General features: G+C 32.4%; 1 protein-coding gene across 1 annotated transcript in view; it reads right to left on the reverse strand.

Moving 5' to 3' along the window:
- DCC (DCC netrin 1 receptor) overlaps window positions 1–25,188 on the reverse strand; it is a 1,389,687-nt gene that overhangs the window by 754,825 nt on the left and 609,674 nt on the right. Inside the window, exon 3 of the mRNA XM_031946063.1 lies at window positions 3,272–3,556. Within this exon, the coding sequence (XP_031801923.1) occupies window positions 3,272–3,556 (285 nt within the window). The remainder of the gene's footprint in view (window positions 1–3,271; window positions 3,557–25,188) is intronic.

Genomic DNA, 25,188 nt, shown 5'->3' on the forward strand with positions numbered 1-25,188 from the left:
AGGTAGATGATATTATTAGCCTTATTTTAATGTTGAAGAAACTGAAGCAGATGGAATTTAAATGACTTGTGCAGGGACACATACCTAGTAAATATATGAGACTAGATTTAAATTCATGTCTTCTTCACTTCAATTTCAGCATTCTATTCACTATGTCATATATAACATAAAGAAAAATAAAGAAAATTCATAGAGTATGATTATCAATAGCAAGATGATAGACTATTCTAAGCATTGTGTGTAAGGGTTTTGAAATTTATTATCATATTTTAATAATAGTTAATCATAAAAACTAATTGAATAAAATACATATGAGATACATGTTACATTTTATAGAAATATAAATACAATATGATGGTTTGGAAAATTGCTATCACAATTTAATAATAACATTGTCCATATGCAATTATATGGTACTTAATTTTATATTGCATAGCATGTATATAATAAGAATTTTGAAAATATCACATTAAAAAATTAATTGTATACATATAAATATATACATATATGCATTTGTATTGTATATATGTATAAATATATATACATAGTTTTTTAAAACTCACAGTGAATGAATCTATACATGCATAATTACCAAATAAATTTATTTAATTAAGAAATTTATTATTTCCCAAGGAAATTTATTAGTTTGACAGAGAAAAGGAATGAAAAGTAACCAAGTATGAGCAATAATGTTGAATAGAAGATACTCAGCACAACTGGTCTCTGGATCATATGGTTTCATATTCTACTTTAACTTTCAAATACTACCCCTTTACTTAGCTCTGGTTCTGCCCATTACTCTTGACTCCAAGGAAAGTCCTTTGAGGACTATAGTCAATCTTTATCACGCCATTTACCCCAATAACTTTTCTCCCGACTCCTCCAAAATATATTATCTGAACAATATTATATGTACTTAGTACCAGGGACTAAGGCAATAATTTGATTGTTTAGGGAACTGAACCAAATGAGAAAGTGAGAAAACTTCTTTTTCCAATGTAAGTCAGCAGCTTTTCTGAAACTCATTGTCTTAGAAAACAGTGAGAGTTCCAATGATTTATCCAGGGCCACTTGGTCACTGTATGTCAGAGGATGGTCCTGAACTCAGATATCTTTGGCTTCAAGGTCAGCTTTCTGATTGCTGCACCATGGCCACTACTCATTACATTATTAAATTTTTCCTTTTCATTTTGAGTTAACAAATGATGTCTGTATCCCCAACTAGACTATATATTAATTGAGATCAAGGAGATCCAACATTCCTCCTTATGTTACCAGTGCTTAATGCAGAACATGTCATGTGGTATAGCACATTTATCCCCTTCACATATGTGCATTTCCCTCACAAAGCTTATGATATTCATTTCAGCACTTGTCTGTTAACATCAGAAAAAGAATAAACATATCTAGGGTTACCCTTTGCCATAAATGGATGCATTACTAAGAAAACACTATGCCAGTATTTGTTTTTTAAATGCTTTCTAAGGAACAGTATCATTTTTGTCTTGAGAAATAAAATAAGACCACATTTGCTAGCCAATTCAAAAAAACACACACCTGTGAGTGAATTTGGGACCATTATTCTCTTGATTCTCTGGGATGGAATCCATTGTAGGTATTAAGATTGTACCCTCACATTAACATCATAATCTGACCATATATTCAACAGGGGTTTGATGCCCTTTTTAATAGACTCCCAAGAGTTAATTATTAATTTTTCAATGTTAGTACTTATATATTAGAAATCACAACTCAGGGCTTACTTAGTTGTTTTTTGATAATCAAGTCTTAAAAAGGTGATAGAATGTTAATAATGCTGATTAAACTTAAAGTATGTAATGCCTATTTATTTTATTAACTATTTTATTAATCACTTATCAAAATATTCCTGTGAACAACTCAGATGTATCCTTGGTTCTAAGAGTTGACCAGTTCTGAGTTGTGGCTAATTCTAGTTTGATTTTAATTTCTTTTTACATAATGTCTATAGTTATGAATTTCCAGTATAATTCACAACTACTTTAATGTTTGTAAGCTAACTTTAGATAACCAACAGAAACAAGCCTGAAAGGTAGACAATTTAACTCATAATTGAGTTAATTTACCTGATTCAATTAAACCAATTATTTGGTACAATAATAAACAAATGTTTTTGTTTTGTTTTGTTTTGTTAGATGTATGATTAGTTATATAACTATGACCAAAAAAAAAAAAGTCATACAAATCAGGCTAGTTAACTGTTCTTTTTTTTAATCCCAAAGCAAATTGCTTACCTGATAGAACTGACCTATCAATTAATTCACCCCCCTGTTCAATTAAATCAAAATAGCTTTACCATTTGTCCTATATAGATAAAAGTTTCAGGTAAAGGTGAAACTGATTGAATTTAATAACTTTTTTGGCTTATATATACACACAAGTCTTTTTTCCCTCTCATTTTAGCTTTCTGCCTAACAATGAAAGACTATTTGGAGAATTTTCAAATTAGCCCTTCTCTAAATACTTATTGTGGATTTTCTTTATGTTTTTAAAATAGGACTTGATCTATGATTTCATTGGTTTAAGGAACTCCCAATGAGGAAATTATGTCAATGTTGACCCACAATTTAAAGCCTTAAAAAGTTAACTGGTCACAAAGAAATTAAGTAATTTTTCTTAAGGTAATAAATTTAGGATGTATCATAGGAATGATTCAAACCCAGGTTTTCTTGACTTGGAAACTAAGTCTCTATCTATTATCATATTGCCTTTCTGGTTCAGTTTTTTTTTTTTTTTTAATCAGGTAAGAAAAATATTACCTTAACCCTGCCCATACTTAGTATTATAATATAAATTATAACTGCTTTGAAATATGCTGAATTGAGGAGGCTGAATTATATGAAAAGATCCCTTTTGGCTTTAGCTATATGATAGTTGGAGAAGATGTGACTACTGTAAAGTTCTTTGACAAGGGCTCCCCTCCCCATTCCCAAATGAATAAAGAAACTAATCTCTCTCTCTCTCTCCCTCTCTCCCTCCCCCGCCCCTTCTCTCTCTCACACACACACACTGTGCTTCTAGAAATCTTGATTTGCAATAGATGAAAAAGTCCATCAAAAAACTATAATGGAAACTTGGCCAAAAACAATACATAAATAATGGCTCTAAATAGATATGTTGACAATTACATATGAATATTCAGCATTAAACTAGGGTGAGTTGTACAACTTTACACTAGGAAACTTCCAGAGAATAAAATTCATAAGTGTCTGAGGAAGAAAAAATAAGGTACCTGATAAAATTCTAATTTCTGCTTCATTTCCAGTTCTTGAGCTAGCTGGGTTTCTGGCATGGCATCGATAGATTCCATTGTCTCCTGGTTGAAGTCTACTAATCTGTAAAGCTCCGGAGGGCAATATAACTATCCGAGAATCACCAGGACTCAAAATCAAGTCTTCTTGGTTCTTCTGCCAATGAATTGTTGGCATAGGCTCCCCTACAACCTCACATTTTAGTAATACCGTATCCCCCATGAAGGCTGTGACAGATTCCGTTTGAGAAAGAAATCGCAATGGCCCTAGGAAACAAAGAAAAGGATGGTAGTTTAGATGAAACACAATTACAATATGTATATATTAAAAACATGTGTTTTTGATTAATTATTTAAGCTAAATAAGTAATACTCAGACAAATATTGTGGGGTCATAGGGAACACAGAAATATTCACTAATGAAGACAGTTACAAGGGGAAAAAAACAAATATTTGCTACAAAGAAAGCAATTGTCTGAACTACGTCTGATATATTTTCATTGAGCCAAATATTTAACTTATCATATCTACATGAGAAGGGGGTTTCTATTCTACAGTGAAAAAAAAAAATCCTAGAAATCATGACATAAAAGTGAGGAAATCTCAGTGAGGGAAGTTATAGAAAAGATTCTCACCTGCAAGGGTGGAGAGGGGGGTTGGATCAGATCCCTTTCACATGAAAATCTACTCTTCTACATCTAGGCTAGTCTTATTATTGAATCATGGGAATAGCAAGAGATATGATCAAGGACCTGGCTTAGATCTACTTCATATCTCACCATGAGACAGAAGCTTTTGAAAACTGCCCTTCACAATTTTCTTTCTCTGTCTCTGTCTTGTTCTTATTTTTCCTCTCCCTTCCTAGATCTGTTGTTGTTTTTTCATTATGTAAATATAGATGTTTTTGCTAACAAGGTTGTGGTGCAGACATTAGAGGAATGCCACAATTACTCCATGAATCAGAGAAACAAATAGATTCAATTCTCTATGTTTACCTGATATCTACAAGCAAAATTATCATGGTCCAATACTTGGAAAAAAATATTGATATCCTTGATTACCTTAATCCCATCTTCCCTCCAACACTACAGACTGATCAGTAAAACTTAATTCCATCCACACCTCTAATTCCCTTCTCATCATTTAGGTCTCCATTTAAAGTAGGAATCTATATCTCTGCTGGACCTACCACTGGGTGAAATCTGAAAGAAATCAATTAACAAATATACTGGCTCATTGCTCAAAGTCAAATCTGTAGTCTTTCTGTGTAGGTCAGTCCAGAGTCTACTAAAATTTGCATAATAACAGTACTAATTAGCATAACATGGTTTATAAGTGGATACTTAAAAAGAGTACTTTTCAGCGTAGTATATGGAAAATATTTTAAACCTTTATACAAAGTGTTCAATTTTCAAAATGCTTTCTGGTAGTTTTTTAGGACACCCTTATCCCCAGATTTTTTTCACCAAATTATCTGTAGTATAATTCTTTGTTTTGCACCTGAATAAAACAGTAAATGGTCATAAACAAATTAGGGGGGGAGGAGGAGAGGGAATGGAAAGGTCTTTTTCTCTAAGAACAGCTAACTAAGATAACTATATATATACATATATATATATATATATATATATATATATATATACACACACACATATTGGATTTAACATATATTTTAACATTTTTAACATGTATTGGACTACCTGCCATCTAGGGAAGGTGGGAGGGGGAAGGAGGGGAAAAGTTGGAACAGAAGGTTTTGCAATGGTCAATGTTGAAAAATTACCCATGCACATGTTTTGTAAATTAAAAAGCTATAATAATAATAATAAAGAACAGCTAACACTCGCATATTGCATGTCACTAAACACAGTTAAGGCAAAATTTTAAAATATATCAGTAAATTACCAAGAGGCATAGTTCAACTAACATTTATTAAAGGCCTTCTTTATGCAAGATATCATATAAAGCACTGAGGATACACTTTTTCAAAGTGACTACACATAATAAATGTATAACCTACTAGTCATAGTCTTCAATTATGATGAATGTATCTGAACTAATAATTTATAAATATTCCTACCATTTAGTAAAATCTATGTGTGTTAATTAATGCATGCATGCTTATGTGTTTTACTATATTGAATGAGATCTGAACAAATTATTTCTTTTCTAGAAAATTCAGAATAATTTGGATTGACTAATATAAAATTAATTCAACAAAACATGTTTATCAATCTCAAAATATGTCAGATATTTGACATAAGGAATTAGCAGTATCATTTGTAGTATTATTTGTTTTCCCTACAAAGAAGTACAGCTTATTGAAAATTAATTCATATTCCTATTACCATAATATATTTATTTGTTTTAAGAGTATTTTATTTTTCTGAATATATGCAAAGAGATTTCAACATTCACCTTTGCAAAACCTTGTGTTTCAAATTTTTCTCCCTCCCTTCCCCAGCACCCTTCTCCAAAACAGCAATCAATTTGATATAGATTAAACATGTGTAATTCTTCTATCCATAGTTCCATATTCATCATACCATAATAGATTTGTTTTATCTTATTGTATTGTACCAAACTCAAAGTCATTGGAAAAGACAGAGGAGTTATAGGCTCGAAATTTCATAAGCTAAATATTCAAGAAACATGCATAAGTGCAAAATATTGCTCATTTAAATTTAGAGATAGTCATAAGGAGGAAATGAAATATTTTCAGTATTGTCCCTAGACAGTCAAAGGATTTTTATGAACTTCTCAAAGAGTAATGCACATATACCTGTAACTGGACTTTCATTTCATATAAGTAAAATCTTCTAGATATTAGATAAGAAAACTGAATCTTATTAGAGCTTAAGTAATTTGCCCAAGTAAGAAGTACCAAAGGTAATAATTAAGCTCAAGAAGAATCTACTAAGTTTTGTGTACTTTCTACTACATTATTTGCTGGAGTAGATTTAAAAAAAAGAAGAAAAAACTAGAAAAGCCATTTAGAACTTAACATTTTAAGAAAGGCATGAGACACAAAAGGACAATTGTAAGACACATTAATATATATATATATATATATATATATATATATATATATATATAATATATAAACATTATGAAGATTCAAAGTATGCTTGTGTGAAGTATAACCAGGAAAGATCAACCAGGTATAGAGAAAATCACAAAAGGATTCATGGAAAAGGAGGCGTGTGTTTGGAAATGCCTACATACTTAGTATTTTTATACCAAGGCTTTACAATATTTCAAGACTGGATATCAAGCCAGTGAGAATTTCTTGAATTTAGGTCGAAATCTAAAAGATGGTAGGTATTTAAATGTCAAATGTGGAATTAGTCTCAAATGGTGGGGAGAAGAAAGTGAATATGGCCATGAGTTGGTATGAACCCTCAAGAACCCTCAATATGAACGGCTCATATATGACTTTTGGCATGCTTGTTCACTATTGTAATAGACTATTTATGTTCAGTGTTGACTAAACTTTTCCTTTTTCATCCTAATGCATTAATGTTTTTGAGAAATAACCAAAGATGGACATATAAGAGAAAGTTTATTTTTAAGAGATTATCTTTGCAGATAACCTCAGAAGTGGAATGCATTTAGAAGGATGGGATAGTCAGTAATATATATTACCAAAAAATTATGAAGACTGAGATGAAGCTATTGCTTTTTTAAAAAATCATAAATTGTATGTCAGTAGAATTGTGGAGTTGGAATCCACTTTAAGATGTTTATAGTAGAGTGGAAAGTGAGGTGTTGAAAACAACAATAACACAACTCTTTCTAGAGATTTTCCGTAAAAGCAATAAGTATAAAGCTTAAGAGAATTGTGGGACTCTGCAGGATTGGGAAGCTCTGGATTGTTTGTAATAATTAGGGAGGATGTGGAGCCAAAATGGCAGAGTAAAGGCAGGCATTTGCCCAACCTCTCCCCCAAACTGCTTCAAATTCCTGTAAATAATGATGCTAAAGCAATTTTAGAGTGTCAGAACATTCAAAAATACAGAATAGAACATTTTCCAGCCAAAGGCAACTTAGAAGCTCAGCAGAAATGGCCTGTGACACAGGGTGGAAATCCAACATACAATCCTGGTGCAGGCCGCGCCAGTGAAGGCCCAGTCCCAGCCCAATGGGGCTTCAGCAACTCTGAGTCAGTGGCAGTGCTGGTGGCTTATTTTGACCCAGGGACACCAGAGAAGCCTTGGAAGATCAGTGGAGAGGATCTATAGCATTAGGAGGTGGGTCAGGCTTATAATTCCAGTGTAGGCTATGCCAGTGCAGCCCCAGCTGGCCCTGGCCCCAAAGTCAGCAAAGAAGGATTATGTTGCCTTGGCAGGAAACACTTTAGCTATAGTGAGGCAGGGACACTCCTAACAATTCCAGGGCAAAAAAAGAGTGCTTGTGGTCAGATTCCTAGCAGAATCTCTGAAAACAGCTGCACAAAACCCCTGAAGCTTGGGACATCGCACCTCCACCTGGGAAACTGAACCTCACTTTAACAAACAGTTAAAAGTAGAGTAATAGGCTGTGAAAATGAGCTGACAACAGAAAAAGTTTCTGACCATTAAAAGTTATTATGGTGACAAGCAAGATCCAAAAATACACTCGGAAGATGATAACAAAGTCAAAGCTCATACACCCAAAGCCTCCAAAAAAAATAAATTGGGCTCAAGGCATGGAGGAGCTCAAAAGGGATTTTGAAAATCAAATAAGAGAAATAAAGAAAAAGTTAGCAAAAGGATTGGGAATGGTGCAAATGGAAATCCAAAAAACTAATGAGGAGAAAAATGCCATAAAAAGAAAAATTGGTCAATTGAGAAAGGAGATTAAAAAAGCTTATTGAGGAAAATAATTCCTTAAAAATTAGAACTGGAACAAATGAAAGCTAATGACTTTATGAGAAATTAAAGTACAATAAAGAAAAACTTTTTTAAAAAAAGAAAAAATAGAAAAAAAAGGTAAAATATTTCATTGGAAAAACAACTGACCTGAAAAATAGATCCAAGAGAGAGAATTTAAAAATTATTGGTCTATCTGAAAGCCATAATCAAAACAAACAAACAAAAAAAAAACAAAACAAAGAGCTTGGACATCATCTTTCAAGAAATTATCAAGGAAAATTATCCTGATTTCTAGAACCAGTGGGTAAAAATTGAAATTGAAAAAATCCATTGATTACTTCTTTAAAAGAGACCCCAAAATGAAAACTCCCAGGAATGTTATAGCTAAATTCCAGAACCCTGAAGTCAAGCAGAAAATATTGCAAAGCATGCAGACAGAAAGAAACAATTCAAGTATAGTGGAGGCAAAGTCAAGATAACACAAGATTTAGCAGCTTCTACATTAAAGGTCCAAAGAACTTGGAATATGATTTTCCACAGAGCAATGAAGCTAAAATTACAACCAAGAATCATCTATCCAAAAAATCTGAGTATAATACTTTAGAGGAAAAGAAATAGAAGATTTTCAAACATTCATGATGAAAGACCAGAGCTGAATGGAAAATTTGATTTCCAAATACAGGATCCAGGAGTAGCATGAGGAGACAATGATAAGAGATTTAATTAGGATTATTTGTTTACATTTCAATATAGAAGGATGATACTTGTGACTTATTAGAATTTTCTCATTATTATGGCAGTTTGAAGAAATATATACACACAGAGGACACAAATGAGTTGAATATGAAGAGATAATATCTAAAATATGATGAAAATAAGGAGGGAGAGAGGAATGTTCTAGTATAAAGGGAAAGGAAAAAGTGGAATGATTTTAATTATCTGCCATAAAAAAGAGGGAAGCAAAAGCTTTTATAGTGAAGGAGAAGAGGAGAAAAGGTGAGTGATGAATCTTACTGCTACCAGAATTGGCTCAAAGAGGAAATAACATACATAATAAGGGCATAGAAATCCATCTTACCTGCAGGAAAATAGGATGGGAATAGGATTCAGGAAAGGGAGAGGATGATAAAAGAGAGAGTATATTGAAAGAGGGAGTAGTTAGTAGCAAAAGACATTGTGGGATGGCAGAGTGAAAGGAAAGAGAAAATAGAATAAATAGGGAGAAATAGTTAGCAAAAGTAATTATAAAAAAGAATTTCAAAGCAAGTTTCTCTGATAATCCTTATTTTTCAAACATAGGGGTAATTGAGTCAAAATTATAAAAAAAAAAAAAATAAGAAGCCTGCCTCAATCAATAAATGATCAAAAGTTATGATCTATGCCCAAAGGGCTATAAATTCATGCATATACTTTGAACTAATAATACCACTATTAGGCATGGATTTTTAAAAGGAGGAAAAATGGAAAAAGAGCTATATATACAAAAATATTTATAGCAGCTCTCTTCTCAGGGATAAAAAATTGAAAACTAAGGGGATGCTTATCAATTAGGGAATGAGTAAATAAATTGTGGTTTATGATTGCTATGGAATATTGTTGTTCTATGGTAAACATGGGCAGGATACTCCTGGAAAATAAAACCCTGGAAAGTTCTTCATGAGCTTAAGCAAAGTAAATTATACTTTAATAAAAGTAATAGCAAAGTTCTTGGATGACCAGCTGTAAATGACTTTGGTATTCTTAGCAATGGCTGCTCTGAAGGATTTATGGTGAAAAACCCTATCCTCCATACCCAGAGAAGAAACTGATCGAGTCTGAATACAGATTTAATCATTCGTTCTCTCTCTCTCTCTCTCTCTCATATTTATTTTTTCTTGAGAGTATTTTTTTATTAGGATGAGAGATCTACGTTTTCTGTCATGATTTTTATGCAGATGTATTTCATAACTTCCCATGTGGTTTCCTAATTGGGGCTGAGGGTGGGGATAAGGGAAAGAATCTGGAACTCAAAAGTTTAAAAAACTGTTTATAGAAATTAGGAAAGAGATCAGTAGAAAGAAAAAGATTGCCAGGACATTAATTGTAAATGTGATATGTAGGAGACAAAGTGGGATAGAATTAAGGGCCTAAATAGGAACTCTGTACTTGACAAAGAGACAATTTGACAAAGGGAATAATTACCCTTTCCTAAGAAGAAAACAAAGAATAGAATATGTATATAACTTTTGAAATAGGAAATAGAAGAATAGAGAGAAATCATGAAAGATGGTCTCAATTTTCTAAGTATAAAGCAAAATCATATGTTTACAGATAGATGTAAGTTAGATACAATTGGTTTAAGGGGGAAAAAGGGATTGGGGCTAGTTGCCCTGGGAACTGACAAAATGAATCACTGAAGAGTCAAAATATTAATGTATTGCTATGAAGACTAGTTTGTAATTGGATAACATAAATTTATAGCAGTCCCAAATAATGTAGCTGTTTGATATTATCTGATGGCACAAAAATAGAAGTAGAGGAGGTGAGTAGTGGGTAACCTGGGCATAAGGACTGGCATGGCAAAAATGGTACTAAAATAGGTACCTATGTAAAACAATAGCATATTGGCCTTGCAACCAGGAATAACTGATTCTTTTCTTCCAGACATGCTAGATGTGTGACTTTAGGCAAGTCATTTTACTGCTATCAGTGCCATTATATTATTTGACAAATGAGGACCATAATAGCACTTACCTTTCAGGATTATTGTAAGAATTAAATGAGATAACATTTAATTCATTTTGAAAACCTTAAAACACAATATAAAGTTTATTATTGTTAACATTTTTGTCATTGTTGCTAAATAAGAGACTAAGATATTAAAATGTGAATGGGAGAGATGCTGAATAACTGAATTCTTTAAATATAATTTCAAGGAGAAAGAAAAGAAAATGAGGCTAGAACAACAGTTATAGGCTGAGATAAAAAAGAGATGATAGAGACAAAGACTAGATTTAGGAAAAAGAAAAGGGGCAGGATAATAGAAGGAGTAATTTCAGTGTCTGACATCATGGAATTAGAATAGTCATGAATTATGATAAATTCTAAGCAAAGGCAGCTTTGGTGAAATAAAATAGAATTCTTGAAACTTAAGGAGATTGACAAAATGGGAGATTTTGGAGGGTCATCAACATATATATATATATTGGAATTGCCAAATCTGAGGAGGAATACAGGAAAAGGGCAAACTTTGGATTTCTTGAAGCCTTGAATTCCTTGAGGGTAAAAGGGAGAATGACCTTGAAGTCATATTACAAGAAAGATGGAAACAGCACAATGTATATGGGTGAAGTAAAAGTAGAAAGTAAAAGGAGGAGAGATGAAGAATTATGTAAGCAGATAGAGTCTCTATAAATGGAAATAAAGGGTAAGGAGAAAGTTGAATCCTTCTCCTAATCTAGTAAATTAGGGATGATGAGAGAAGGAACAATCTACTTTAGGGAACAGAAAAAGATACTTATAGAGAAAGCCAGGTTTCCTTTAGTACTAAACGATGAAAAACAAAAAATAAAGAGGTCTAGTATCATATATTTATATAAAAACAAAAATTATTGATTAAACAGTGGAAACTCAAAGGAGAAGATGGATTGTGAAAAAGACATCAGAGATTAAGAATGAAGAAAATGTGAGGAAGAGTAACTAGGGTAAAGAGTTTTTCTCTCAGAAAATGGTGACTGAATCATCAGGGATTAGTTGGGAAAGAGTCAGAAGTTCTCTGTTAAAATGAGGTTTAGGTTTGTGGGTTTCCTTTTGTAGGGAACCAAATGATAAGGTCTAGATTCAGGGAACCAAAGTGAAATTAGGGTTCTTGGTGGTCAGGGAGTTGAATGATAAGGTCTAGTGCCAGATTCTGGGTTCAGGGAACCAAATGGAGAGGCTTGGCTCCCCTTCAACCCTTTGGGATTTGGCGCAAAGTGGGGGGCAGGGGCTGGGGGAACTCCCTTCTGGCAGTGCAGAAGTTCTCTGTAAAAGAATTTACAGACCCCAAAATCTAGATTGATAAAAGATGTTTATTATGGGGATTGGAAGTATAGAAATCCTGACAGAGAGGCATAAAATCTGGTTAGGGAATTAGGTGAGGATAAAGAGAGGGTAACACTGGGAAAGAATATTATCCAGTGGGAAGAGGCTTCCTTGTCATGGCATGGCATAGTATGGCATGCTTGGAACCTCTGCAAAGAGAGGATTTTAGATTGGCTCTTTCATAATAGGAGCTTTGGCTACAAACTGAAGGGGACTAGTGGGTGGAGTCCCACTTTGGCTCATCTACAAACTGGGTTTCAGCTTGAGCTAGAATTTGAATAGAAATGAATGAGTTTCTTTAATGAATAGGATTGGAATTCTTTTGCTCAAGACTGAACCAACCCCATCTAAATAACAGAATGAAACTGGTTGTCTTGTTTCCCTCAGATGGGGTCCCTCATTGAGGCAGAGTTGAAGATTTTCTACTTCAAGGAGTTTTAGAGTTTCAGGGTCCCTTCTTCAAGGGGGACATTTGATCAGAGACTCAATTTCCAGCGTCCCATGGTAACAGAATTTGCATGAGTGTATAGATGTGTATGCACATGTATGTAATATATATATATATATATATATATATATATACATATATACATTACATATATGTGTGTATATGTATATATGTGTATATGCATGTGTATTGTATGCATGTGCATATATGTTTACAGATTTGTATATTTTAAATGTATATAAATAAATGTATATATTTGAATATATATCTATACATATTTGTATACATATCTAAATATATGTATATGATTTATAGATATCTACATATTTGTATACATATATATCTATATTTGCATACATATGTATACATACATATATATATTTGGATATGTATATATCTGTATACATATCTACATATTTGTATACATAAATATTTTATAAAAATCTTTATATATACATATTGATAATATGTATTATAAATTATAACACATAGAATATTGTATAACAATGTATGTGTGTGTATATATATAAATGTATATATGTGTATGTGTATATAATACATACATACATATATACACGCTTGTATACCTGAATATGCCTTAGATACTTTTTAGCATTGAATCATGAGCAAATGACTTAACCACTCTTGGCCACAGCTTCCTCAGCTGTAAAATGAGTCTAATATTATGAATAGTAAATAAATTCCTTGCTATTAGGAAATGTTTCAGTTATTGAATCTGGATTCCTAGCAACTATCAGAATGCCAGACATGAAATAGGCACTTGATAAATGTTGATTGTCATATTACCTCATAGGTAAATGAGAATCAAATCAGATAATATATGTAGGGAACTTCAGAAATCTTAAATAGTGCAGAAATAAGTGAGTTATTCTCATTGTCATCATCACTGTCATTATCCTCCTCCTCCTCCTCCTCATCATCATCATCATCATCTCCCACAAAGCCCAACACAATTTTAGGTATTGAGATGGCACTTAAATACTAATTAAATTAAATTGCTTCAAATTTGAGTAGTCAAGAGTGAAGTAATATGCTTTTTAAATGAACACTAAAACATACGCTTACATGGAGATTGTTACACGCTTACCACTGATATTTTTTGGGAACAGCACAACCAGATACCAAGAAAATAATGCAGATAAAATGGGAAATAATAGCACAAGTTGATTTATTTGTGCTGTTGCTCAGCAAAATAGCTGATGTGATTATTGGGTTATTTCTTAGAAAATTATGGCCGAAATTGAAATGCACAATGAATACAAGTATATACATGCCCATCTGTGTTCACAGAAATAACAATGCTCAAGTCAATATTTTCTCTCATTTATGAAATGGTTATTAAAGGGTTAAATGAATTGTTTTATTTCCTTTTTTTAGTTTAAGAGAAATAAAGCAATTAGATGTTGGATTTATTTAAGAAACTTTTCCATTAACCCAATCCTCTCAAACGCTATATTTAAAATTGACAAATATGGAGACTTTTATTCAAATTTTGTAACTGCCCAAACAATTGTGCGTGATAATAGTAATTATGATGTTATAATTAACCCAGAAAATATAGATATTATGAGACCACAACAAAGGACTTCTGAGAACTGGTTCTCATAAAGTTCACTCTTATTTCTGTTTTTTAAAAAAGTCCTCAATTGCTAACAAGCTTAATATTAATTCAAATAACAAAGTTTTCTTTTTTTAAAAAAAAATGTTTATTTGTGCATTGTGCTTTATAAATCACTTTTCAAAGGCTTAAAAGTAGACAAAGGAAGACAGCCAGGAGAAATAGGCAGCTCTTGAGAATGGATTCTGAACACACAAAGTGAAACAATTCTATTGAAAATGAAAAATCAAAGTTATTTAAAGCAAATTATGAGTGGGCCCAAAGAACTCTTTGACCAATTTAGAAGACATGTACTGAAGACAAAAACAAGGATAGTGGGTGAATACAAAAGCATGACACAGTGCTTTAAGAATATTATTAGAAATGCTAAATCTTGACATGTGATTGGAACTCTATGCCTATAAACTATTTTTAGTTGACTTGTGACACTGGCCCTTAGCTTAAATATAGTTTTGGGGTGTCACCCATACTCCATCATTTTGATGGCTAAACCTCATCATTTTGGCGGCCTGGTATGAGAGCCATCAGACTGCATCCCACAACCTGGATATTTTGATGTCCCTAATGGAGAACTTCAACATTTTGGTGGCCCTGTACAGGGAACCTCTACAGAATCATTCAGTTATATTTTGCTTATACTTTTTTCTGCTAAGAAACATCCTAGACTGAAAAGAAAAAAGAAAAATACTAAAAAGTGTATTGAAATACAATATAACATGGATATAGTTATAAGACTAGATTTAGCTGTCCTGGAAGAGCTCATGTGACTTGTCCGAAGTGAGGAACACTCTAGGATACTGAAAAACTAGCAGATATAAATGCTAAAAGATTTTCCCTTTTGAAAGAAAAAAAGAGGTGTCCCAGACCATAGAGATACAAATGTGTTAATTACAAAAGAAAAATGGGGAGAGGAAACTGAAATGCCAACCCAACAGCATTAGGTATATTTTACATTAATTATAAAATTCTAACACATATCATTTAAAAACTAGTGAAGAAAAAGCAAAGAATATTTTTTTTTAATCACAAAGAGATTTAATCAAGAACATATCAATGCCAGAATATACTTATTTCATTTTTGTGACAAGACTCATATATCAGAGGAAAGGTCCAAATATAATCACCTGAATTTCAAAATATCATGACAAAATTCCATATCCTATTCTTGTGGATAAGACATGGGAATATGTGCTAGGCCCTGAAACAGGTTTATAGATTTGTTAATGATTGATTTGCATGACATAAAGAGTGGTCTTAATGACTTTATGGAATGTTTTAGGATTTGTGCCTGGCTCCACCCTGTTTAACATTTTTAACAATGGCTTAAATAAAATTATAAATGAAATCCTTATTGAATTTGCAGGGACCATAATCTGGTTTGTGATAAGGAATGAATGATAAAACATGTGATAGATATGGGTTCTTCAGTAGTGTCTGAAACTTGGTGATCCTATTTGACATTTTCTTGGCAAAGACACTGGAACTGTTTGTCATTTCCTTCTCTAGCTCATTTTATAAAAGCAAAAACTAAAGTAAATAATGTTAAATGACTTTCCAGGTTCACACAACAAGCAAATGCCTTAGGGAAGATTTGAACTCAGGAAGATTAGTCTTTCTATCTCCAAGTCTGGCACTTTATTTACTGTGCCACCAACTATCCTATTCAGCACCACTAGGTTAAGTGCCAGAGTTATAGACAGATATACATATATGAAAAGCAAGATAGGTCCAACTCAAGAATTTAAGAACTCAAGAAATTTACATTTTAAATATGTGAAATAAAAAAAATTGAAAGTACAATCAATGGAAATTTTATTTCTGTCTTTTCTGGGTAAATAAGAGTTGACTGGATTAGCACCTCCACAATAAGACATTAAAAGAAACAGAGGATATGTAAATTGGGAAAAAAGCTGGTGGGACTGAATGATAAGACTGGGGATGACAATAGTGAAAACTCAAGAATCAATAATGTAAGAGACTCTTAAAGGAGGATAATAATCTTAGGATAAATAGAAGAGTTGATGGACTAAAATGTTAAGCCAAAAGTAAAATGAAGAAATATAATAGAGACATATTCAACATTTTATATTTTGGTTCAAAAATAGAATTCACAAATCTAAGATGCAAGGGATAGGACTAAACAGAAGTGGTAGTAGATTGAAAGCTCCATATAATTCAGTAATATATTACAAAGAAAAAAGGTAATATCATATGTTTTTCATTAATTTTCATTAATATAGAAACCAGCAAGAGTATTATACCAAGATATATTATACATCAATGAGCAATAGACACTAATATACACTAATTAGAACACATCTGGAATATTGTGTTTATAGCTGGCCAAGATGTTGTAGGAAACATTGATAAGATAAATGAGTTCCAGAGAAAGGCAAACAGAATAATGATCATAATGTTGTGCCACAGTTCTCCTTTAATGTCCTGACTCAATTTCCCTAATTGTCCTATTCAGTTATTCTGTCTCAGGTTATAACCTTCCCTCTTAATATTTGATAGGATAAAGGTCTTATATCTTAGACCTTAGGCTATACTCATTCCCTCTTAATGTTTGATGGGAAAAAGGTCTTTATCCATTTTAGACATCATTAGCATATCAGGAGCCTCTCCAGTACCTCCCATTATGTCATTCTAGGTGCCTCCCCCATTAGGTCATCCCCATGCAAGTACCTCCTCCATTATGTCATCATTCTTGTAACTCTATAAAAGAATCTTGTATCTGACATTCCCTGCTGGATTCTTTGAGCAGATAGTCTCATTCAGCCCTGAGACCAAACCATGGATCCATTTAGTCCCAGTAAATGTCTCCCATTTAATGAATTAGTAATTACTCTCTAATCTCTATCTTGCTCAGTTTCTCTGCCATTACAATACCATATGTGAGTTACATGCAAAGTCAAGGGATGTTTAAACTGAAAAGGAGATGAGTCAAGGAGTATAGATATCTTCAATCATGTGAAGAGGCAGCTAGTGAAATAATGCTTCATCTTTCTTCTTTCTTTTTTTTCCACCACTGAGAGAAGAATTAGAAGCCATGGCTTAAAGTTATGAAAGTCAAGAAAGATTTGATATAAAGAAAAAAAATAATAAAATCCTTATTCTGACTTAATCTTAGCTTTCTAAACATATTTCACATGACTCTGTTCCCCAAATTAAATAAGTAATTTTCCAACTTCATGATTTTTTTATGCTGGCCTCCATGGCTGGAACCATCTACCTCCTCTCTTTTTTCTCTTAGAGTCCCTCATTTGCTTCATTTTTCAATATAATTAGCAAACATGTTGAGAGGATTTCCTTAATCTAATCATGTTTATTTACTTCCCTTTGTGTTTCCTATTTTATTCAAGAAGAATATAAATGTTTAGATCCAGAGAGTGTTTTCTTTTCTATATCTGTTGTTTTCCCATGGAATCTTGTACTTAGTATGTGCTTAATGATTTCTGAGTGAATTAATGCCATTTGCTTTGTAGGTTGTAAGTAGGGGGGGCATTCTTGATTAGGTGCAAATTTGTGATCATTAATTAAGAATAAGGATGCAGTGTAGTACTTGTCAAGGTATAGCTGTAAATTGTCATTGCCCAGCAATTTTCTAGATGCTATGAATTGATATGAGTGAGTTCTGTCCATGAGTTGATTGGGAGTCCAAAAATACTAATAACTGAATAAAAGTAGAGTTGATGAGAGATGGGGGGAAAAAACATTCAGCAATTATTAAGAAAAAGAAAAATATCAATATTGCATATGAGTGAAATCAATGAGTAACTTTTTTTTTGGCAAAGCACAAACTTTTTTACATATTCCTTTTACCCTGCTTTTCTATGACAACTTTTAGGAGGCCTATGTGTTAATTTGAAGTTATTTTCAATTGTTGGTATATACTGGCATAGTGGAAGGGAGAATATTCTGGGCTTTTCATCATCCTAATGTTGAGGCAGAAGAAGCTCCAACAACATTAGGGTCCCCAGGTCAGCCGCTCCGTTATGGCAAAAGAATTTGAAATTTTAGTTTGTCTCCAAGTTAAGGAGCAGAGATTTATTAAGCTGCTGACAGCTGGTTAAATTCCAGGGGAATTTAGCAAAGAGCCAGAATCAAAAAAATAATTTTATAGGAAAGAGACACAAAGATCAGGTTCAAGTCACTGACATACTAATTTTATGACTTAGAGGTACAATTGAGGAAAGGGAGAGATAGGGTTGCACCCATCATTAAATTCTATAGCTTAAAAGACCAATAGATTGTTCTCTAACTACCAGCATTGCTTGTGGCACTCCCAAAGTTTAGTAGCCTTAGGGCTTCTCAGAAATTGCTATATTCTCCCTAGGAGGTACACCTCATCTCTAGGAACTGCCCTTCTTATTTCTGTGGCTCTTTTCTGGGGAAAAGAAGCATTTTGATTAGAGGTAAGCTACTTAGTCTTTTTAGTCACTGGGAACAAAAAAATCCCCTCTAAAAACATTGTTTCACACATTTACATTCTGGTATATTGATATGTCTTGAAAATGACTACATTTCAAACCAGAATACAAACCAGAATTCCCTGAAAATTCTCTCATCAAAACCCTGGGTGATCTACCCATCATCTGGAAATACAGGGGCTAGAAGGCAGTGGTTATAGCACATATTCCTCAAGGACTACATGAATTTTCACAGAATGCTTTGGATTTATCCAGCAGGATTACTGTCAGTAGGGTAGTAGGAACATAAATAACAGAAGTACCTTTTTAAAGAAAAAAAATTGGGCTTCTTTCTTTTTGAAGGAAAAAAATGAAGCAAAAATCACCATGGCAATGAATGAGGAGCTGTTAAAGTGGAAGCAACATCAAAACAAGTGATTCTCAGATTTAGAACAGTAAGAACAGTAATCATTAATACTATCCCCTATCCAATACTTCCTCCTCTTCCCCACATATCTGAATATACACTCTACAACTGGAATAATTTGTATCAGATTCTAAGGATGGAAGAAGAAAAAAAAAGTTCTTCCATCTTGGAAGTGTACAAATGATTCATTTAACTAAAAGCCATCTCTCTTTAAAGAAACCCTGGGAATTAAACTTCATATTCTAAACTTATTCCAAGATTTTCTCTCTCTAGGGTAGTTTCTTTTTCACTCATACTCCCCCAGAGTGGCCCTATCCTGGTCTTTAAAATTCTAATCTCAAAATAGCTAACTCCGTTGTGGTTTTTTTTTTTTTTTTTCCTTCTAGCCTGGTTGGCAGACTATCAGGATCCCCATCTCTCTACACAGAAGGTCTAATTATTAAGCAATTAAAGTTCATTTAATAAAAAAGAGCTTATCATTTGGGGGACAGGCCTTGGGGTTGGAAACATGCCTTACATTTAAATATTCAGCAATTTGCTAACATTCAGCACTACTGCCAGAGGACAATGACTTTAATGCTTTGTTTGCTTCAAATTAAAGCCTGTAGGATAGTTCACCTCAAAGTAAGACCTTATTTGCCTCCCTCTGATTCACACAGTAGCCAAAGGGCAAGGAATAAAGGTAATCAAAAAGAGTAATTCCATGAGTCTTACTTCTCTCTGCAGTTCAAAAGAGGAACAACAGAGATAGACATAAACTGTCAGAATTTTTTTTTTAGTTTCTCGTCTGTGCTCTCTATATTACACTATTCTTTCTACATTCTTAAAGTTATAGTTTCACTTTTGTAGCGTTTTTGTGGAGAGAGCATATTTGTTTTGTTCATTTATTTTATTACACTCTTGAAAAACTGCCTAAAGAGTCATGGCTTAAGCATCAATGAATGTTGAAAGAAAAATTAGCAGTGTATAGAAGACTTAGAAACAAAAAGACCTACATTCAAATCTATGCTCAGAAGGTTAGTAGTTGTGTGAATTTAGCTTGATTACTTAACTTTTCTGAGCCTCAGTTTTGTGATTTGTAAAATGAGATGATAATCCTAATATGGGTTTATTGGAAAAATGAAATTAGAAAATAAATTTAAAATACATTGAAAATCTGATAGTTTTTTTCTTTCTTTCTTCTTACCCCATCACCAATTTGATAGTTTCAAAGATAGATAGCCATATAGCAAAATATAATGAATACATCAGAAATAGACCTTTGATTTAATTTCTATATGAACCTCAATGAAGTAACTTCTTCTGCCAAGGCATATCAACACCTACTTTGCAATCTATAACCTTAAAGATTTATCTGGAAAACTCCAGAATTAATCTGGAGAATTTGACTTTCCTGAAAGCACATAGCCAGAACCCATCAGAGGTTTAAACACGGGTGTTCTTGACTATCAAGCCAGATCTTCAATTACTGTCCTAAATTGCCTAAGTGCAGTATCTAAATATTAATAAATGTCCACATATGTTCATTTTCTTTCAACAACAGCTATATTTGATTCAATAGAAGAAAACGAAAACTTACAGATCTTTAACAATAGTGTTTCCCATGCATATATTAAAGTCATTCATGATTCCTTTGAAAATACAAGAAAAGAAATAATGCTGTTTCATGAATCTTTGATAAATAAACAAATAATTAGACAAAAGAGAGAGAACTAGAGAGAAAGAGGGAGAGAGAGAGAGAGAGAGAGGGAGAGAGAGAGAGAGAGAGAGAGAGAGAGAGAGAGAGAGAGAGAGAGAGAGAGAGATGTGCTTGTTAAAATTATTTACCACTGTTTTACAGCAGAGTACCAGAGCAGAATTAAGGTATAAGAGGATATTCTATAAAGAAAGAGAAACTTTGAAAGACTGAAGAACTCATTAATTCAATGGTTTCCAAAAGATCTATGATTGAGCTCCACCTATAATATGAAGAAATGACAGACTCAAGAAACATGAAGATTCATTTTTATATATGGCAACATTTTGTTTGATTATTTTCAGTTATTAAAATTTTTTCTTTTCCTTTATCTTAGATCTAGTGGAGAGGGGAAAAGGCTAAGGAACATATAGAAATAATTTTACAAAAAAAGATGGATTTTTGAAATTTTTTAATGAAATCCATAAATGAGATGAGAAAGTTCAGAAGTAAGCACAAATCAATGAGGATATCTTGAAAAAAGTATGAAAATTTTTATATTTCTTTAAAAAGAAAGTTGAATAAGTCAAATATTCTTGGTTTCACATATAATCCTATTTCTTATTCTGTTTTATCTATAGAGAAATTGATGTGGTGCAGCAGTTGGGAAGTTCATTTAACTAGTTCAAGGTCATTTAATTGGTAACTAATGAGATCCCAACACCAGGACTCAAGAGGAATAGGAGAATAGTTCATAAAGCATTATTTGAGATATGATTGTAAAAGCAAGTAAAAGAAATAGAAGTGTTGAATCAAACTAAGAAAGAAAACAAAAAGAAAGCATATAGGAATTAGAGGAGCAGAAAGGAGCAAGGAAATTGTCATCTGTTTGCAGATAATATGAACAAAGGATTGGAGTATTTGGGAACTTTGGGAAAACAGAAAAACAGTTTGCTTTCACTTTAAAATTTTTGGGAACAGGATAGGCTTGCTTAGAGTTCCCATCATTGCCAACTGCTGTACAACATCATTCATGTGGTTTTTGTGCTTAATTTCATTATAAAAAGTGTAGTATTTTACAATTTTTTAAAAAGTAGCAAAAGGCACATGAGTAAGTTATGAAGAAATATGTATAAGGAATGACAAGAAGGCCAATATGAATCAACCATAAAGTTTGTGAAAAAAGTATAAGGTGTAAAGAGATTGGAAAGATCAGAAAGAGGCAAATTATAAGGAAGTATAAATGCCCAAGACAAGGAGTTTATATTTGATCTTAGAGATAATAGAGAATTAATGAGATTGTGAGAGAGTAATAGAGTCATAGTCATGCTTTAATAAAACAACTTTGGTAATTATCTGAATGTGGATTGGAGTGAATTAAAAGATAAATCAGATAAACTATTTAAAAGTTCTTTGCAATAATCTAAAAAAAGGAGATGATGTCCTGTGCTAAAGTGGCAGCTGTGTGAAAGATAAAGAATGGAGTATATGGAAAATACATTGTGGAGTTAGAAATGATAAGATCTAGCAGCTAGTTACTATGTGACATAATTGAGAATCAATAGTCAAAGATTACTTGGCTAATCTAGGTAACTGAGAGGGTAGTGGTGCCCATGTTTAATAGGGATATTCAAAAGAGGAGTAAATTTTGTGGGGAAAATAATGACTTCTATATTGAATATATTGAATTTTAGATCCTTTATCTAAAAATGAAAAATAAAAGAGTTCACAATGTGTGAATGGAATTAGGGCTAAATATGTTGATCTGAGAATTATCAACATAGATATGACTAAATTTTAATTTTAATTGAATTGAACTGTGGTCACATTACAATTGAACTTGTGATATGATCCAATCAGCAATTATAATTTCTAAATATAATTACTTGTCCTATTCATTGGGTTCAATGTGGCCACACAGAAACTAACAATGAGTTGATGAGCATAGACCAATGCCAAAACAATTATCATCACTTCCTCTCTCTAATACCAGAATTCTTATTAAAAGAATTCTTACTATGGTTTTAACCCAGTTATAGATGTATTTGTAGAAGAAATTATAGAGATAAGAAGATCCTAAGGAAAAATCACCAAGAAATAACTTGGTTCCCATCACACAAGGCTCTACTAGAAGAAATTAAAAAGGATCTTAAAAGAGAGCTAGAAGAAAAATGGGGAAAGGAAAGGAAAACTTTGCAAGAGGGTTTGGAAAAAGAAACAACACCTTAAAATATATATATACCCAAAAGTAAAGGAAGTACAAAAACTAATCAGGAAAAGAATGCCTTAAAATTGAATTGACCAAGTTAGAGATAAAATCCACTGAATAAAGCAACTTATTTAAAAGTAGAGTTGGATAAATGGAAAAAAGAGTTACTTTAAAAGGCCATTGAAGAAAATAAATTCTTAAAAATTAGAGTAGAGGAAATGATTTTATGAGAAATCAAGAAACAATATAATAAAATCAAAAGAATGGAAAAAAAAAGACAATGTGAAATATCTAACTGGCAAAACACTTTACCTGGAAAATAAATCCAAGAAAGGTAATTTACAAATTCTTGAACTATTGAAAGCCATGAGAAAATAATAATCTACACATCAACTTTCAAGGAATTATCAAGGGAAATCTTCTGATATTCTAGAACAAGAGGATAAAATAGAAATTGAAAGAGTCTACCAATCATCACTTGAAGGAGATCCCAGAATGAAAACTATAAAGAATATAACAGCCAAATTACAGAGCTCCTAGGTCAAGGAGAAAATATTATAAGCAGCCAGAAAAGAAAAAAATCAAGTACTATCAAGCCAGTCAGGATAACAAAGATTTAACATGTTCTCCATTAAAGGAGTGGAGAATTTGGAGGACAGTGGAGCTATGATTACAATCAAAAATCATCTCCTGGAAAAACTGAGTTTTCTCCTTCAAGGGAAAATGGACATTCAGTGAAATAAAGTATTCTTGATGAAAGCACCAAAGCTGAAAAGAAAATTTGACTTTCTAATATATGACTTAAAAAAAATAAAAAAAGTAAATAGTATAGGGAAATCATAAGGGTAATTTAATGAAGTTGGACTGTTTTCATTCCTTTGTGGGAAGATGATACTTGCAACTCAGAAGAACTTTCTCATTATTGAGATAGTAAGAAGGAATATATATATATATATATATAAAATTAATACCAAGCAAAGGAAAAGTTCACATAATTTCTGGAAGCATTTTTTCCTGATTATTATTTGAAATATTTCCTCTTCCCTTTGAAATATTTCATACATAATTATTAGCATGATGAGTAGAATTAGTGTCTTTGAACACTTCTAATCTAAAACCACATAATTGTTTCTTTCTACAAAAGCTTCACAAATAGCTCCCCTTAAGAATCTCATCAAATTACTGTAAACAGCAATACAATCATTTAGGGGAGGAGGTGAGGGGAAGGAGGGGAAAATTTGGAACAGAAGGTTTTGCAAGGATCAATGCTGAAAAATTTCCCATATATATACCTTGTAAATAAAAAACTATAATAAAAATAAATAAATAAATAAATAAAACATCAATACAATTTGAACACATGGGGGCTAAATTTATTTTTATTCTTCTAATTCTTACTAGAGAATCTGGGTAGGTGTTATATAGTCACTAGCACTTTTCAAATTTACACATTGCTCACTACACTGATGAGAAAGTCATGGAGGTTTGTATTTCTGTTAAACATTGTAAAGTAATTACTTTAGAGTAAGAATCATGCTCATAAGATAAAGCATTACAACTGGAGTGGATAAACCTACTCTGATATGGAGGACTCATGACAAACTCTTAATAATGTGAAGGAACTGTGGTAACTAAAAGTTCTGTGTTGGCAGGTAGAATTAATTGTGGCACAAAAACTCATGGGGACAATAAGAACAGTTGTGTTTAGATGAATGAAGTGATGTGTTGCTCAGGAGTGCTAAAAACAAACAAAATAAAACAAGATGGATATTTTCATCTGATGTAAAACCTAAGCCTTACCTGTAGGAGTACGGGAACAGTGACATTTTCATTGAATATTCAAAGGTTCATAGATTCAAATATAAAGTTGGAAATGATTCCAAACTGATTATTCTATTCTATTTGCAGAATAAAAGTACTTCCTAACTATGAATGTGTATATGTAGGTACAGTATTTACAAGTATGTACATATGTATGTGTATATATACATGTCTGTGTGAAAGCATATATTATATACAGACATACAAATATACATATATGTATTTATGTGTATATACATATATGTATGTCTGTGTATGTGTATAAAGCTTTTTTTGTTATTATTTCTAGACAGAAGAATCTGGTGTTAAATACACAGTAGAATCACAGAAAAATAGAAATCTTTTGAATGATG

Source organism: Sarcophilus harrisii, chromosome 1, assembly GCF_902635505.1.
Source record: "Sarcophilus harrisii chromosome 1, mSarHar1.11, whole genome shotgun sequence".
NCBI classification, from domain to species: Eukaryota; Metazoa; Chordata; class Mammalia; order Dasyuromorphia; family Dasyuridae; genus Sarcophilus; species Sarcophilus harrisii.